Source organism: Sorex fumeus, unplaced genomic scaffold (genome assembly GCF_029834395.1).
Source record: "Sorex fumeus unplaced genomic scaffold, SorFum_2.1 ptg000037l, whole genome shotgun sequence".
Lineage (NCBI taxonomy): Eukaryota > Metazoa > Chordata > Mammalia > Eulipotyphla > Soricidae > Sorex > Sorex fumeus.
The window spans coordinates 77246416-77265433 of record NW_026606094.1 but is presented as its reverse complement, the minus strand read 5'-3'; the positions used below and the strand labels follow the sequence as shown (position 1 = coordinate 77265433).

The 19018-nt window shown below is 38.7% G+C and overlaps 1 protein-coding gene across 1 annotated transcript in view; it reads left to right on the top strand.

The window, feature by feature from the left end:
• Positions 1-19018, top strand: part of DPY19L2 (dpy-19 like 2) — a 129685-nt gene that overhangs the window by 50435 nt on the left and 60232 nt on the right. The window contains exons 9-11 of the mRNA XM_056118706.1: positions 318-417; positions 16498-16575; positions 17354-17440. Of these exons, the coding sequence (XP_055974681.1) occupies positions 318-417; positions 16498-16575; positions 17354-17440 (265 nt within the window). The remainder of the gene's footprint in view (positions 1-317; positions 418-16497; positions 16576-17353; positions 17441-19018) is intronic.

The following is a 19018-nucleotide window of genomic DNA, read 5'->3' as shown; positions in this document are numbered from 1 at the left end:
TCTGTTCAGGGATCACTCCTGGCAGGCTCAGGGGATCCTGTGGGGTGCTAGGGATCCAACCCTGGTCAACTGTGGGTAAGGCAAGCATCTTTCCTGCTGTACTATTACTCCAGTCCCTAATTTGTATTTTTTTAATTGATGGTCATTTTTACAATAACAAGTATTTTATGTTCTGTTAAATGAGTTTTTAAAAGTAAACAGTAATTCATTTATCAGAGGTAAGGGATGATTGGTGTTTGTTGTTTTGAAATGCTTTTCTGTGTAGTGATAGGTTATTTTTGTGTTAAAACTTACTGATAACAATTTTCTCCATCAAGGACCTCGAACCTTAATAAAAAGCATTTCATTGCACTTTGTGTGTCCAATGTTGCTTTTATGCTTCCCTGGCAGTTTGCTCAGTTTATCCTTTTCACACAGGTAAGATGATTTTAAAGTGACTTGAATTGAGTGCAAGATGTATTTAGTTGCTTCTATAGGAGTTTTATGTGTGATTGCATAAAACATTTTCAAATTAATGTGCCCAAAAGATTTTCAAATTACGAAATTATGATGTTTATAAAATGTGTCACTGAAAATTCTAAATGTTATAATTTTTAGTAGGTACCAGTGATTATTATGCAGAATAAATGTTGTTATTTTAATTCTATCTTATTGATAATTTGAAATTATGTTTGTCAGCTTATAGATTTTTCTTTTACCTTAGCAGTTATGTTGGGTGCCACAGGTACACAGCATGTTAAGAGCCAGTTCTACTCTTCACATAGCAGTTATGGTTCTCACACAGCTAATAAATGTTGTTCATTTTGTCAAAACATTTGTATTGCAGGCCATTTTTTACACTTTCTCCAGAATATTATTTGAGGGAATTGAAATTGTGCCGTGCTTTCCTAAACAGTTATTAGGTAATCAATGATAAGAAATCATACGAAGTAAGCAGAAAGATACATTTTTTAAGGAAATGTAATGCTTCTAAGATTTTCTATTAAAACTTCTTTTGCCTCCCAAATTTTGATGATGACAGTGATAATATTTGCAGTGAAAAAAAAATCTGTCAGAAAGCTCTCTGCTACCAATTGCCGTTGCTTAAAAGTTCTCTTTCAGGTTTACTTCCTTATAGTTTTCCCTTTCAGGTAGCACTGTAGCACTGTCCTCGGGTTGTTCATCAATTTACTTGAGCGAGCACCAGTAGCGTCTCCATTGTGAGACTTGTTACTGTTTTGGGCATATCAAATATGCCATGGGGAGCTTGCCAGGCTCTGCCGTGTGGGTGGGATTCTTTCGGTAGCTTGCCGGGCTCTCCGAGAGGGACAGAGAAATTAAAACCGGATCAGCAGCGTGCAAGGCAAATGCTCTACACGCTGTACTATAGAAATTATTCTGTGGGCTTCATGGATTACACATTCTGACATATAAAAGAGCTCTAATGGGCTTCACTGCCTTGCAAGAAAATTTATTTATGCAGAGCTTCTAATGAAATGTTTTAAGTAGTGCTTTGAGTAATTTTTATATTGCCTCAAAGAATTTATATACATTAAAATTATGTACCATACTTTGCCTTTATTTGCCTTTTTGGGTAATTTTTAATTGAGATGGAATTGATAAATTTATAAATCAACTTTTAGAGGTACCATAGGCTGGAGTGATAGCACTGTGGGTAAGGCATTTGCCTTGCACTCAGCCAACCCGAGTTCGATTCCTCCGCCCCTCTTGGAGAGTCAGGTAAGCTACCAAGAGTACCTTGCCCACATGGCAAAGCCTGGCAAGCTACCCGTGACGTATTCAATATGCCAAAAACAGTAACAACAAGTCTAACAATTTGTTGAGACATTACTGGTGTCTGCTCGAGCAAATCGATGAACAACAGGAGGACAGTGCTACAGTGCTATATTATATTAATAAAATTATAACTGATATATAAGTTAACAGATCTTAGGTCACTACTCTTATTTTAGTGAGAACCTTTGAGGTCTAGTCCCTTAGCCACTTTCCCGTACACAAGACGTACTGACTATAATCACTACTCTGTGCATAAATCTTTAAAACTTATTCATTGTCTACTTGCACAGTTATCTCCACTTACCCAGCCCAGGCCCTGGTAATTACCTTTCTTCGGTATCTGTGAATTTGACTTTCTTTAGAGTTAACATATAAAATATTTCATACAAGCCTTTGTCTTGCTTACCTCACTTTGTATAAAGTAGTTCAGGTTTATTGATGTTGTTGCAAACAGAAAGGGTCCCTCACTGCTGTGACTGAATAATACTGCATTGTGATTGTACTACATTTTCTCCTGATCCTGTGTTGGAAGACCCTTAGGTGTGTAAGCAAATGGGGCTACATTAAACTAAGAAGTTTCTGCACCTCAAAAGAAACAGTGATTAAGTTATAGAGAGAGCCCACAAAATGGGAAAAATTACTTACCCAATATCCATCTGATAAGGGGTTAATATCCAGGATATACAAAACACTAGTAGAATTGTATGAAAGAAAGAAAGAAAGAAAGAAAGAAAGAAAGAAAGAAAGAAAGAAAGAAAACCTCTAATCTCATAAAAAAAATGGGGAGAATAAAATGAATAGAAGCTTCCTCAAAATGTAGTCCCGTTTGTTTATGTTTGTTTCCACTTCCTTGGTCAGAGCTGTTTAATCCTTAAAGATGCTTTTAGTTTCAGTGCCGTTGAAGGTTCTGCCTACATTTTCTTCCATGTGCCTTATGGATTCAGGTCTGATATTGAAGTATTTAATCCACTATGATCTGACTTTTGTGCCTGGCATTAGACAGAGGTTAGAGTTCATTTTTTTGCAGGTAGCTGTCCAGTTTTTCCAGCACCATTTGTTAAAGTCTTTCCTTGTTCCACTTCACATTTCTTGCTCCTTTATTAAGGATTAGGTGATCATATGTTTGAAAGTCTATGATAGACTATTCAACTCTGTTCCATTGGTCTGTGGGTCTGTTTCTAGTCCAATACCATGCTGTTTAAACTACTACTGCTTTGTAGTACAGTTTGAAGTTGGGGAGGGTGATGGCACCCATCTTCTTTTTCCAAGGATTGCTTTAGCTATTTGTGGGGCGTTATTGTTCCATATGAATTTCAGAAGTGTTTCGTCTGTTTCTTTGAAAATTGTCCTGGGTATCCTTATAGGGACACATTAAATCTGTATAGTGCTTTGGAGAGTATTGCCATTTTGACAATGTTAATCCTCCCTATCCATGAGCAGGGGGTGTGTCTCCATTTCCTAGTGTCTTCCTTTATTTCTTGAAGTACTGTTTTGTAGTTTTATTTGTACTGGTCCTTCACCTCTTTAGTTAAGCTGATTCTGAGGTACTTGATATTCTGAGGTACTATTGTGAACAGGGTTTTTTTTTTAAATATCTCTTTATTCTCTTTCTTTATTTGTATATAGAAAAGCCATGGACTTTTGGGTGTTGATTTTGTAGCCTGCCACTTTACTATTCAAATCTGTTGTCTATGGGAGCTTTTCTGTAGAGTCTTTAGGATTTTCTGAGTTTAGTATCATATCATCTGCAAATAGTGATAGCTTGACCTCTTCCTTTCCTATCTGTTATGCCCTTGATATCATTTTCTTGCATAACTGCTATGGTCAGAACTTCCAGCACTATATTGAATAGGAGTAGTGAGAGCGGGCAAGACCAGGTACTCCAGGTCTTCTTGTTTCAGCTTTGTCATGTGTCGGATCTTAGAGGGAAGCCTTTTAGTTTCTCCCCATTGAGATTGGAAGCTTGCTGTGGGCTTGTGGTAGATGGCTTTGACTATATTGAGGAAAGTTTCTTCAATGCCCATTTTGCAAAGAGTTTTTATCATAAATGGGTGCTGGGTCTTGTCAAATGCTTTCTCTGCATCTATTGATATGATAAATGGTTTTTATATTTTCTTTGTTTTGATGATGGATTATATTGATTGACTTGCAAATGTTAAACCATTCTTGCATCCCCGCGATGTATCCTACTTGGTCATGGTGTATGATCTTTTTGATGAGTCATTGGATTCTGTTTGCTAGGATTTTGTTGAGGATCTTTGCCTCTGTGTTCATTAGGGATATCGGCCTGTAATTCTCTTTCTTGGTACTATCGGTGCTATCTCTGTCTACTTTTGGTATCAGGATGATATTTGCTTCATAGAAACTGTTTGGAAGTGTTTCTGATTCTTCAATTTCCTAAAAAGGATTAGGAGTCAGTCCTCTTTAAAGATTTGGAAGAATTCACTAGTGAATCCATCTGAGCCAGGACTTTTGCTAATGGGAGACTTTTTATTACGGTTTCAATTTCCTTGATGGTGATAGGTTCATTCAGGTACTCCAGGTATTCTTGGTTCAGCCTTGAGAGGCTATAGGAATCCTGGAATTTATCCATTTCCTTGAGGTTTTCTTATTTTGTGGGATAAAGATTCTCAAAGTAACTTCTGAGGATTCTTTGAATTTCCAGTTTCTTTTGTAATGCCCCCCTATTTGTTTCTGATTCAGTTTATTATAGTTTTCCCTCTGCCTTTCTTTGTGATTCTTGGTAGAGGTTTATTGATCTTGTTTTTTTTCTCAAACCAGCTCTTGGTTTCATTGATCTTTTGGATTGTTTTCTTGGACTTCCATCTCATTAATTTCTGCTCTAAGTTTTATTATTTCCTTTTTGCTGCAGGGGTTGAGCTCCTTTTGTTGGTCATTCTCCAAGCTCTTAAGCTGTAAGGTTAGGTTATTTATGTGGGCTTGCTCTTTCTTCCTGAGGAATGCTTGTAGAGCTATAAACTGTCCTCTTAACACAGTTTTTTTTGTGTCCCATAAGTTCTGGTAACTTGTGTCTTCATATTCGTTTGTTTCCAGGAATCTTTTGATTTCCTCTCTGATTTCCATTCTGAACCCCTCATTGTTCAGTAGTGAGCTGTTTAATTCCCAGATATTTGATTTCATTTTCTGCTTGTTTGTGTGATTCACTTCTATTTTCAGTGCATCACTGTCTGAGAAGATCATTGATACAGTCTCTATATTCTTAATTTTATAGAGTATGTTTTGTGGTCCAGCATGTGGTCTATCTTGGAAAATATCCTATGCACACTTGAGAAGAATGTGTACTCAACTTTCTTGGGATGAAATATTTTATATATATATGAGACATTTACTGTGTGTGTATATATATATAAAATTACTTGACATCTCGTTACTCATCAATTTGCTCGAGCAGGCACCAGTAACATCTCCATTTATCCCTGTCGCATGCTAGTGTAGCCCAATGCTGTCTGCTTGCTCCAGGAACACGAAGAGCCTCAAACTATTCGTTCAGGGTCTTGATGAAGAAGTCTGACCATCTCGTAGGTGGGCGGCCAAGCAGTCTTTTGACGTCCCGTGGAATCCAACTGGTAATGGCTCTAGTCCAGCGGTCATCTTCAAATCGCATTACATGTCCAGCCCATCTGATTTTCGATGCCTTGGCAAACGAGACAGCATTCCTGATTCTCCATCGTCGACGGAGGTCGGAACTCCAGATTCCTTCTCTCTCCGAGTGAAGCATGATACTCCAAGCATAGCTCTTTCAGTTCCTCTTTGGGAGACCCGAATAGTGTTCTCATCCTGTTTCCGTAGGGCCCAGGTCTCTGAGGCATATGTTAATGCAGGAAGAACAGTGGAATCAAAGAGATGTACCCGGAGTCAGAGGTTCTTCATCCTCTTAGCTATTTCTTCAATGCTCTTGAAGGCATCCTATGCTGCTCTCTTCCTCCTGTGCAACTCAGGTGCCAGGTGGTTCGTCATGTTGAGTTCTCGACCTAGGTACACATATCTGCTGCATTCGGAGTTGTTCATTCCATTGAGAGCAAATGGAATGTCAGGAACAAGTCCGTTTCTCGTGAACATTGTCTTTGTGAGATTCAGCTGCAGTCCAACCTTTCCACACTCACGGTCAAAGTTGGCCAGCATATATATATATGTATATATATTTATATATACACTAAATTTATATATATATATTTACATTAAGCCCCTTTCTTCCATTTATTCCCTCAGATAAAGTATATCCTTGCTGAGCTTGAATCTGGTTGACCTATCAAGAGGTGATAAATTGATGTTGAAGTCTTGCACTAGTATTGTGTTGCTATCGATGTCTTTTTGTTTTAAGTATTTTACTGATCCTTCATTAGGTGCCTATACATTTAGGAGTAAGTACTTTTTGATGTACAGATCACTTGATCAATAAGCAATGACCTTCACTGTCTCTTGTGAACTTCTTCACTCTGAAATCAATGTGGTCTGATACCAGAATGGCCACCCCAGCTTTTTTGAGGAGTTTTATTGCCTGTAGAATTGTTTTCCAGACTTTGACTTTGAATCTGTGTTTGCTCTGACTGTTCAGATGTGTTTCTTGCAGACAGAAGAATGTTGGGTTCAGTTTTCTGAATCAACCTGGCACTCTCTGTCTTTTAATTGGTGCATTTAACCCATTGATGTTGAGAGAGATTATTTTTTTTTAATTTTTTTTCCACCACCATGGATAATATCCCCCCCCACCCCCATCCCCCCTTCCCCCTGCCTCTGTGGCAGGGCAATCCCCTGTGTTCTCTCTCTCCTTTTGGGTGTTGTGGTCTGCAAAAGAGGCATTGAGTGGCAAACATGTTCAGTCCATAGTCCACTTTCGACATGCATCTCCCCTCCTGGGAGGATCCTCCAAACACCCTTTATTTGGTGTTCCCTTCTCTATCTGAGCTGCCCTTTCCTCTAGAATGCCCGACTGGCCACTAAGCTATGGAGTAATCCTCCTGGTGCTGATCTCAGCTATTCTTGGGTATTAATCTCATATTTTGTTACTTTATATCCCCCAGATGAATGCAATCTTTCTATGTCTATCCCTCTCTTTTTGACTCATTTTGCTTAGCATGATACTTTCCATGTTGTACCACTTGTATGTAAATTTCATGACTTCATCTTTTCTAACAGCTACATAGTACTCCATTGTGTAGATGTACCAAAGTTTCTTTAACCAGTGATCTGTTCTTGGGCATTCGGGTTTCTTCCAGTTTCTGGCTACTGTAAAGAGTGCTGCAATGAACAAACAAGTGCAGATGTCCCTTCGACTATACATTTTTGCCTCTCTGGGATATATTCCCAGGAGTGGTATTGCTGGGTCAAATGGGAGCTCAATTTCTAATTTTTTGAGAATCGTCCATACTGTTTTCCAGAAGGGCTGAACCAGTGGACATTCCCACCAACAGTGAAGGAGTGTCCCTTTCTCGCCACATCCGTGCCAGCATCGGTTGCTTTTGTTCTTTTTTTTTTCCCTTTATTTTATTTTATTTTTTTTAAAGTTGTAGATTTACAATTTTTTGTGCTTTGGTTTCAATTATACAATGATCAGATACCCATCCCTCCACCAGTGCCCATTTTCCACCACCATGGATAATATCCCTCCCACCCCCATCCCCCCATCCCCCCTGTCTCTGTGGCATGGCCATCCCCTGTGTTCTCTCTCTCCTTTTGGGTGTTGTGGTCTGCAAAAGAGGCATTGAGTGGCAAACATGTTCAGTCCATAGTCTACTTTCGACATGCATCTCCCCTCCTGGGAGGATCCTCCAAACATCATTTATTTGGTGCTCCCTTCTCTATCTGAGCTGCCCTTTCCTCTAGGATACCTGGCTGGCCTCTAAGTTATGGAGTAATCCTCCTGGTGCTGATCTCAGCTATTCTTGGGTATTAATCTCATACTTTGTTACTTTATATCCCCCAGATGAATGCAATCTTTCTATGTCTATCCCTCTCTTTCTGACTCATTTCGCTTAGCATGATACTTTCCATATTGTACCACTTGTATGTAAATTTCATGACTTCATCTTTTCTAACAGCTACATAGTACTCCATTGTGTAGATGTACCAAAGTTTCTTTAACCAGTCATCTGTTCTTGGGCATTCAGGTTTCTTCCAGTTTCTGGCTATTGTAAAGAGTGCTGCAATGAACAAACAAGTGCAAATGTCACTTCGACTATACATTTTTGCCTCTCTGGGATATATTCCCAGGAGTGGTATTGCTGGGTCAAATGGGAGCTCAATTTCTAATTTTTTGAGAATCGTCCATACTGTTTTCCAGAAGGGCTGAACCAGTGGACATTCCCACCAACAGTGAAGGAGTGTCCCTTTCTCGCCACATCCACGCCAGCATCGGTTGCTTTTGTTCTTTTGAATGTGGGCCAGTCTCTGAGGTGTGAGATGGTATCTTATTGTGGTTTTGATCTGCATCTCCCTGATGATTAATGATGTAGAGCATTTTCTCATGTGCTTTTTTGCCATTCGGATTTCTTCTTTGAGAAAGTTTCTGTTCATTTCATTGCCCCATTTTTGGATGGGGTTGGATGTTTTCTTCTTGTGGAGTTTAACCAGTATTTTGTATATCCTGGATATCAACCCCTTGTCAGATGTGTATTCGGCGAATATCCTTTCCCATTCTGTAGACTCTCTTTGTATTTTGGTCAGTGTTTCTTTGGAGGTGCAGAAGCTTCTTAGTTTAAGATAGTCCCATTTATCTATCTCTGTTTTCACTTGCTCAGACAGTGGCGTGGCATCTTTGAAGATACCATTAGCTTCAATGTCATGGAGGGTTTTGCCAACTTTGTCTTCAATGTACCTTATGGTTTCTGGTCTGATGTTGAGGTCTTTAATCCATTTTGATCTTACGTTTGTACACGGTGTTAGGCAGAGTTCTGAGCCCATTTTTTTGCATGTAGCCGTCCAGTGATGCCAGCACAATTTGTTAAAGAGACTTTCCTTACTCCACTTCACATTACTTGCACCTTTATCAAAGATTAGATGATCATATGATTGAGGGGAGATGTCAGTGTATTCAACCCTGTTCCATTGGTCTGCAGTTCTGCCTTTGTTCCAGTACCATGCTGTTTTAATTATTACTGCTTTGTAGTACAGTTTGAAGTTCGGGAGGTTGATTCCTCCCATTTTCTTTTTCCCAAGAATTGCTTTAGCTATTCGTGGGGGCTTATTGTTCCATATAAATTTCAGGAGTGTTTGCTCCATTTCTTTGAAGAATGTCGTGGGTATCCTTATAGGGATTGCATTGAATTTATACAATGCTTTCGGTAGTATTGCCATTTTGACAATGTTAAGTCTCCCGACCCATGAGCAGGGGATATCTTTCCATTTCCTCATGTCCTCTTTTATTTCCTGAAGTAGCATTTTGTAGTTTTCTTTGTACAGGTCCTTTACTTCCTTAGTTAAGCTGATTCCTAGGTACTTGATTTTCTGGGGCACAATTGTGAACGGGATTGTTTTTTTCATGTTGCTTTCTTCTCTTCACTGTTTGCATATAGGAAAGCCATGGACTTTTGGGCATTGATTTTATAGCCTGCAAGTTTACTATACAAGTCTATTGTTTCTAGGAGTTTTTTGGTGGAGGTTATTGGGTTCTCTAAGTATAGTATCATATCATCTGCGAATAGTGAGAGCTTGATTTCTTCCTTTCCTACCTGAATGCCCTTAATATCTTTTTCTTGCCTAATCGCTATTGCAAGTACTTCCAGTACTATATTGAACAGCAGTGGAGATAGTGGGCATCCTTGTCTCGTCCCTGATCTTAGAGGGAAGGCTCTCAGTTTTTCCCCATTGAGGATGATGCTTGCTGTAGGCTTGTGGTAGATGGCTTTAATTATGTTGAGGAAGGTCCCCTCTATACCCATTTTGGCTAGGGTTTTGATCATAAACGGGTGCTGGATCTTGTCAAATGCTTTCTCTGCATCTATTGATATAATCATATGCTTTTTATCTTTTCTTTTGTTGATATGATGGATTATGTTGATTGATTTCCGAATGTTGAACCATCCTTGCATCCCTGGGATGAATCCTACTTGGTCATGGTGTATGATCTTTTTGATGAGTAGTTGGATTCTATTTGCTAGTAGTTTGTTGAGGATCTTTGCATCTGTGTTCATCAGGGATATCGGTCTGTAATTCTCTTTCTTTGTGGTATCTCTGTCTGCTTTTGGTATCAGTGTGATATTTGCTTCGTAGAAACTGTTTGGAAGTGTTTTTGATATTTCAATTTCGTGGAAAAGCTTAAAGAGGATTGGGAGTAAGTCCTCTTTAAAGATTTGGAAGAATTCACTAGTGAATCCATCCGGACCAGGACTTTTGTGCTTGGGGAGACTTTTTATTACCATTTCAGTTTCCTTGATGGTGATAGGTCTGTTCAGGTATTCCAGGTCTTCTTGGTTCAGCCTTGGGAGTCTGTAGGAGTCTAGAAATTTATCCATTTCCTCGAGGTTTTGATGTTCCGTGGCATACAGTTTCTCAAAGTACTCCCTGAGGATCCTTTGAATTTCTGTAGTTTCTGTTGTGATGACCCCCTTTTCATTTCTGATTCGGTTTATTAGGGTTTTCTGAGAGAGATTATTTTTACGTGGTTTTGTCTCATCTTTCTGCCAATGTTTGGTGTACTTGAGGGGCTTGTCTTATCTTAAAGTAGCCCTTTTCTTTGTTCTTGTAACCATGATTTTGAGTCTATGAAATTCCTTAGTCGTTGTTTGTCTTTGAAACTGTGTGTTGTTCCTTCTGATATGTATGAGAGTGTAGCTGGGTGAAGTATTTTTGGTGAGACATTTATTTGATTGTGTTTTTTTTTCACTATACCTCCCCACTCTCTTCAGGCTCTGAGGATTTCATCAGATAAGTCTACCGTAAATCTTAAAGATGCTCTTTTATAGGCGATTTCTTTCTTTGATCTTGCTGCTTTCAGAATTTTGTCTCTGTCTATCATTTTCATCATTCTAATTAGGATGTGTCTTGGAGTATTTTTATTTGAATTTCTTCTAGCTGGTACCCTTGGGGCCTCCTGAGTCTGGTCACATGTGCTTTTCAGTTCTGGGTATGTCTTAGCAATGATGTCTTTGACAGTTTCTTCTTCGTCAGGGTTTTCTTCCTGTTCCTCTGGGATTCCAATACTTTTTATGTTACTCCTCTTGGCTTCATCCTGATTTTCTCTTGACATCAGTTGGTTCATTTTGAGACTCTTTTCCATTTTCTTCTGTTGTCTGGAGATTCTCTGCACTTCATCTTCAAGCTCACTGATTCTGTCCTCAGTAGCTGTTACTCTGCTGCTGAGGCCTTCCACTGAGTTTTTAAATTCACTTACCAGGTTTTTCAGATCTGTCATTTCTGTTTGTAATTTTGTTTGCATTTTCCACATTTCTGCTCTCAAGTCCTCTTATATTTTATTGGTGCATTCCATTGTTTCTTTTAGCTCCCTATGCATCCTTGGTAGCTTCCTTCTGAATTCCTTGTCAGAGAGGTTGTTTAGTGCTTCATTACAGGTTGGGTCTTCTGGGCTAGTTTCTTCACTAATTAGGTGAAGAATTAAGCTTGGTGGCTTCCTGCATTTCTTTACCATTGTGATCTGTCCTGTTTGAACTTTCATGCTCACTGTTACTGTTGTGGTTTTGGTGCAATATTAATTGGGGCAGTGGATAGTGAATTATTGGCTTAATGTGTTTTTGGTTATCTGGCTGCCCTAATGAAAGTTCCACTTAAGAGGGTAATTTATGGTTCTTATGGGATATGGATGGGGAGAATAACTCGAGGCCACGGCTCCAGATGCCACCCCCATCATGCCTTTACCTGGATAGGAGGAGATTAAGCAAGTCCTTGAAAGTAGGCTGCTGGTGGTGCGGCCTGCCTGTGTTCCAGTCCCTCGGAGATCTATGTTGCTATTTCTTTTCATCATGAAGAAAGCCATTTTGACACCTGTAGGGACATGATTTATTTTAGTTTGATTTGCAAACTAGGGTTTGAGCTTCCATAATGGGCCAACATTGACACTCTTTGGAATAATACCCCAAAAGCACAACACCGAAAAGACATCTGCATGCCTATGTTCATTGCAGCACTCTTCACAATAGCCAGTATCTGGGGACAACCCAGGTGCCTAAGAACAGATGACTGACTGGATAAAGAAATTATGGTATATTTACACAATGGAGTACCACTTGGCCCTAAGAAAAGATGAAGTCATGCAGTTTGGTGTTAGTTGGATGGATATGGAGAGTTCAATCATGCTGAGTGAAATGATCAATGTCATATGTGAGCTATAAATAAAATTTGTAGGGGAGTAACAAATGCTCAAAAGCAATAGAAATAAGCAGGAGATTGCTCTTCAGTAGGAAGCTTGCCACTGAGTTTAGGGAGGGCTGGGGGACAAATCGGGGAAGGGAACTCTAGGACAGTGGTGGAGGGAATTCCGGAGGGAAAAGTCCTTCGTGAGGGAAAACTGGGGACATGCCTGGGGAGATGCATACCTTTTAAAGAACTGGTATTGGAACATTGGATGCCTGAAACTTAGTAAGAGTAACTTTGTTACTCTGTAACTCATGGTGATTCAACAGCAGTTTTTCATTTTTATACCCCTTGTGGTCAGTGGTGTTGAGCACTTTTTTCATAAGCACCTGTTGAACATTTGGAAGCTTTATTTGGAAAATGTTTAATTCCTTTACCCATTTAAAATGAAATTTGTTGATTTTTAGACATTTATTTTTTTATATTTTAGCTATTATCTGTAGTATGTTCTGAAATTCTCCCATTCTACAGGTTCCCCTGTTTATTACTTCTTTTATTATGCAGAAATATCCTAGTTTAATAGTTATACTTGTTTTTGTTTTTCTTGCTTGTACTTTTGATGTTAGAGTGATAGCATAGCGGGTAGGGCATTTGCCTTTCATGCAGCTGACCCGGGTTTGATTCCTCTGCCCCCCTCGGAAAGCCCAGCAAGCTGCCGAGAGTATTCTGCCGACACGGCAAAGCCTGGCAAGCTACCCGTGATGTATTCAATATGCCAAAAACAGTAACAACAAATCTCACAATGGAAATGTTACTGGTGCCTGCTCGAGCAAATCAATGATCAACGGGAGGACAGTGCTGACAGTGCTTTTGATGTCATCAAAACAACCACAGCTGAGACCTATGTCAAGGAGCTTATTATCTGTGCTTTATTTTCATGGTTTTTTTTTGGTTTGGAGTTATTTCCTATTAGAGGTTCATTAGGAGAAATGGTGTAAGAGGTTCCATTTCATGTGAGCACCCGCTCTATATGATGCTATTTGAAGAGACTATCTTTCCCCATAGAATATTGCATTCTTGGCTTCCTTGTCAAATGTTAGTTGACTGTATTTGTGTGTTTTATTTCTGGGCATTCAATTCTGTTCTATTGATGTATCTTTCTGCCAGCAATGTGCTCTTCTGGTTACTGTAGTGGACCCAATGAGGAGTTGCTTGTAAATTACAATCATCTCCTCTTGATGCTTTTAGGATTCTCTTTGTCTTTGATCTTAATGGTTTTATTATACTGTCTTGGAGAAGATCATGCTCACTTTAGATAATGGGGTTACTTACGAGCTTTGTGAAAGTCCCAATCTCTCCCTAGGGTTTGAGAATTTCAGATAATACTTCTTTAAATAAATTTCCTGTACCTTTCCTCTACTTTGGGTTTCTGATGACTCTGATATTTGATCAGTTACTGGTATCACATTCTGTTTATTCATTACTTTTTATTTTCTTTCTCCTCTACTGGGACTTTTTCAAAGTTTGTAACAGCTAAGTCAGTGTTCTCTCTACTGCTTGGTGTATAACTATGTTAAAATATACTGCATTTTTATTTTATTCATGAAACTCTTTAGCTTCACAATTTGATTCTATATAATGTCTGTTGAATTTCTCATTTTCTTTATTTTACTGGTTCTATTAAATTCATATTTTCTTGTAACTTGTTGAATTTCCTAAGTGACTATTTTGTAAACTTCATTGCGTAAATTAAATGAATAGAATTCAATATCTTTGAGTTTGGTTGCTGGGGCATTGTTGGAACTGTATCAGTAATGCCACATTTCCCTAATATTCCATGCTTTTTGAGTTTTGTATTGCTGTTTTTGCCTTCGAACTAATTGTCCCCTCCAGTCTTTAACTTAGATGGGAAATGTTCTTAATTAGTCCTGCTTGTTTCTAGGAGTTTTCTCTTACCTTGTGTATATTCTTGAGCTTCTTGCTTCATCTTTGTGACAAAATTATGTATTCTCCACATCTTACAGTTCATCACTGGGTTTGGAGTTAGAAGGAAACTTGCCCAGCAATCACTGCCCCCACACAAGTGCATCTGACTGGGCATTGCTGATCACCTCTGAATATGACATAACTTCTTCCCCTAAAACAGGAAAGGAGGGGGAGTTGGCCACTCTGGCTGTCGGAAACCCTGTTTGGGTTTGTTTGCTTCCAAGGAGGTGTCACTGTAGCTCTAGAGTGGGCTTTTTCCCTTCCCCACAGATGCTGACCACCATGGGTGGCAGTCACCCTCACACTGGGATGTGACATCATGGTAGTGGTGATGGTGGAGAGTCCTAGACTTTACCAGGATTATGAGCAAATTTCCTTCTGGAGTCAACACAGGAGCCATATCCCTTTGATGCTCTTTGATAGTCTTATTTTCTCTTTCTTAGTCTTCTCCCTCCAAACTCTGTCATGAGCAGTGCCAACTCACATAATCGGGTGCTGTAGAGAAAGCATATGGTTTCTTGTTTCTGTTTTAAAATTTGGAAGATTTTTAAAATTCATTATTGTGGTAACATTGGCGTACAAGAGTGTGAATGTTTACATGTTTAAGAGTACAAGTTAGCACTTAACACCCACCACCAAAGTGTCTGTCTCCCGTCACTATACTCCATTTGAACCTTCCAACCACCTCACTCCTCCCCTTGGTCACCTCAGTTCTGTGGTCAGTGTCGAAGGGTCTGTTTTCATTAGAACATTGTCTGTTCCCTTGCTTGTTTCCTTGTACATACGTGTGATATCATGAAGTACTTTTCTTTCTCTTTCTGGCTTATTTTACTTAGCCAGAATCTTTTATGAGTGATTTATGAGATAAGTATGGTTTTTACATTTTATGGGTTTGTTAAAAAATAAAAGACAGATGCACAATGAAAGACTGTATAAAGCCAATAAAGACTGTAAAAACTCATGTATTTATTGCCTTTTTTTCATAAAATATTTGTTGACTACTGAACTAGATTCTTTAAAGATCTATTTCTGTTCTCATTATGTTCTATTACCTTTGTAGCTGGTTAATCTTTTTTTTGTGATGTTCAGCATTGGCTTTGTTTGTTTATTTTTTTGGTTTTGAGGCCAAAGCCTGCATTGCTCAGAGTTCTATATTCAGAGATCCCTACTGATGAGCTCATGAGACCATATGTGGTGTTGTGGGTATAACATGCTGAGCTTGCTGCATGCAAAACAGCACCTGAATCCATGTACTATATTTCTCCACCTGTAGTGTACCTGCAGTTCTGGAGGTCTTCGACTGCTGGAGCCCTGATCAGGGCGGGGAGGGAAACTCAACCCGCTCCCCTCCAAGGGCCCTGGCAAGGACAGCCAGGCGCGGGGGCATGAGACTCTGCTGTTCTCTTCTGGGAGCTAGGTTTTATAGTCTCTGAGTCTTGGCCGTTGATGGGATTACACGGTGCCAGGGGGCCAGTTGGTGGGTGTGACCCCCGCCTACTGGAATTTGGAGAATCTGGGTGGAGGATGCTCAGCCCCGATCCGAGTAGGCTTGGAGATCTCAGTCCCGGGACCCACATGCCTTTGTTCCTCTGCCGGTACCTTCATGTGTGCGGAGAGTGGTCTCAGCATGGTGGTGGCTGGTTCTGGAGATCTTCGGCTATTGGAGCCCTGGGCGGGGCGGGGAGGGAAACTCAACTCGCTCCCCTCCAAGGGCCCCGGCAAGGACAGTCAGGTGTGGGGGCAGGAGACTCTGCGCTGTTTTCTTCCGGGAGCTGGGTTTTATAGTTTTAGAGACTATAGTTTTATAGTCTCTGACCATGGCACTTTTTTAAAAAAAATCTCAGGGCTAGAACAAAGGAGACATTACTGGGGCCTGCTCGAGGCAATCGACGAATAACAGGATGGTCAGGATCGTGAGTGTACCTGTGAAAATTGAATTTGCTTACAATAGGTAGTTAAAGGCTAATGTACTGAATTACCCTCATATAGCCTGTTATTAAAATTGTTCAAGATTGACCTCAGTCATTTTGAGGACTCCTTTTTTTCTAGCCCTTTTAGGATTTAGCCTTTTGAAACCAAACCAAACCCTGGAATTTACCAGGATGCTCTCATAGTCTGTTGCTGAGCCTAAAAATGTCTCACATTGCCTCTCAGCACATGGCACTGATCTGCAGACGAGTATCTCTGGGAGGAAGGATGCAACAGGTCATGCTCATCACTGTACATTCTCATATTCTCTCAGGTCTTAGAATCCTAAGTATTTTTGACGTGTTACCAATGTACAGCTTTCGTAATGGCCTTTAAATCATTTTTTCCTAGCTATTCTATTTCTCAGTGAGGAGACAAGTTTAAATTACTTACAGTACCATTATTAAAAATATAATATAGTACTCTTCTTATACTTGTTCTGCTTATGAATAATGATACTTTCAAACATTTCATTTTACTTTCAATTTTTTTAAATTTCAGATAGTCTCATTATTTTCCATGTATATTGTGGGGTACATTGAGCCAAGCAAATTTCAGAAGATCATTTATATGAACATGGTAATATTTTTAATATTAATAAGTCAAGTGTTAAATAAGACCTCAGATTTTACAAAACAGAACTGATTAATGTTTTATTGAATATTTCATATCATTTACTACATTTGATGATGATTATATCAGTAAATAAAATAGTGTAAATTATAGATGTCGTGTTATAGCAGGTTATTCTTAACTACAGTAACTTTTACACTATAATATTTTCAAGTATATTATTTTTATTGACACTACTCCTGAAATACTGTTCCCTGTGGTCTGATATTTTAAATACCTTTTATGAGTGTGAAACTTTAAATCATATATTTTTGCACTTCTATTTTTAGGTTCTGGACAAATGTTCTGTAAAGTATAAAAAATAAATAACTTTTTGATGAGAAAAGGAAGTGAGCTTTATTAGTGATGGGAATATTTAGATAGTTAACAAAATAAGATTAGAAATAACATCTTTGACTAATCTTATTATATTACAGCATTATTGAGTCAATAGAAAAATAATTATTCCAGTTTTCAACAGAAAAATAATTATTTCCAGTTTTCATTCTATCAAGAAGCATGTAGAAAGAATAGTATTAAATTCTGCTCCATCTCATTTTCTGGTACTGAAGAACCTATTGGTGTGTTGAAATTCTATTATCATTTAGCTAAGATGTATTTAAAATTTTATTTCCATACATAGTTTGTAATGGAAGTGGAATATAGTATCATTTGCCTATAGAAAAGTATATATTAGCTTATATATTCCAAAACTGAATAACGTGTTTTTTTTCTCAATTTTCAGATTTCTGTTTTCCTCTGTTTTATATTGATGTTTGGAAATACAATGTATTTATCTTCTTATTATTCTTCATCTTTGTTAATGGCATGCGTAAGTGTTTGTTAAACTCTAGAAGATTATTAACTTGTTAAATAACGGGTTTACTCATCTAAAGTAGGTGTAGGAGAATAAGTAGGACCCTTTCCTAATAGTTGACATGAAAAGATTCCAGAATAATGCTCTAACTCTTCCTTGTCCTAGAAAAATACAATAGAAAGTTTACCTTATCAAATAAGTATAAATAGTTAAAAGATAAAAGACTTTTAAGAAGAGTTACTAGGGCTGGAGCGATAGCACAGCGGGTAGGGCGTTCGCCTTACAAGCAGCCAACATGGCCGACCCGAGTTCGATTCCTCCGCCCCTCTCGGAGAGCCCGGAAAGCTACCGGGAGTATTCGATATGCCAGACACAGTAACAACAAAGTCTCCAATGGAGACATTACTGGGCCTGCTCGAGCAAATCGACGATCAACGGGAGGGCCTTTACCTTTTTTTTACCTTTATTATCTTCTGTAAGATAGTAAGAAACTTTACCTTATCAAATTAGTATAAATAGAGACAAGATAGTAAGACGAAATAGGCCATAATTTCTGATAAAAATGTTATTTGGGGGGCTGGAGAGAGAGCACAGCAGGTAGGGCGTTTGCCTTGCACGCAGCCAACCCCGGTTCAATTCCCAGCATCCCATATGGTCCCCTGAGCACTGCCGCACTGCCAGGAGTAACTCCTGAGAGCAGAGCCAGGAGTTACCCCTGTGCATTGCCAGGTGTGACCCAAAAAGCAAAAAAAAAAAAAAAAAAAGGTTATTTTGTTCTGAGTCACTTCATTAGACCATATATTTTTTTGCTTGACACTGCCACTTCCCAAAACATTTTGGAATTCCTATGAATTATCTTCATAGGTGTGCACATGCTTTGAATATCCTCGATTGTTGCACATCTTCGTCTTTCAAGGGTGATTTTGATTTTTGGAAATGAACAGTCATAAGAATAAGGTGGGTGATTGTTCTGGATAATATAGATCTTGTCAAAATATGATATAACAATAAATAAGGTAGTTTATTGGATATATAAATTATCTCTGCAGGCATTATAGATAGAATTTTAAGTTATTTAAACAATGAAAACAAAATGTGAAAAGTAATATAGTTTCATGTGATGTATGTTTATGAATAAGACTGATTTGAATACAGATTTGGAGTAGTGATCCAGTCAATTAGTTTTACTACTTTAGAGTAACACATGTAGTATTCAGAAGCCAGAATCTAGAATGTTCACATGTACTGGAATGTTCCCAGGATGTTTTTGTACCAGTGATCAGAGATGATGTCCTCCCAGTAATAACAAGTATAGCACTTTTCCACATATGATGCATTAACTTACTTGCCTGTGTTGAATTGTCCTAGAATTTCAAAGATAAATCAATTCCACTCATTCATGCTGCTGAATTTGGTTTGCTAGTCCTTTACTGACAATTTTTACATTGAAGGTCATCATGGATTTTAATACTTAGCTTAGTTTTCTTATAATATTCTATTTTTGTTTCATTTTGAACCACACCTGGTGGTATTCCAGGCTTACTCTTTTTGCTGCACTCAGGAATAGCTCTTGACAGGCTCGGGGACCACATG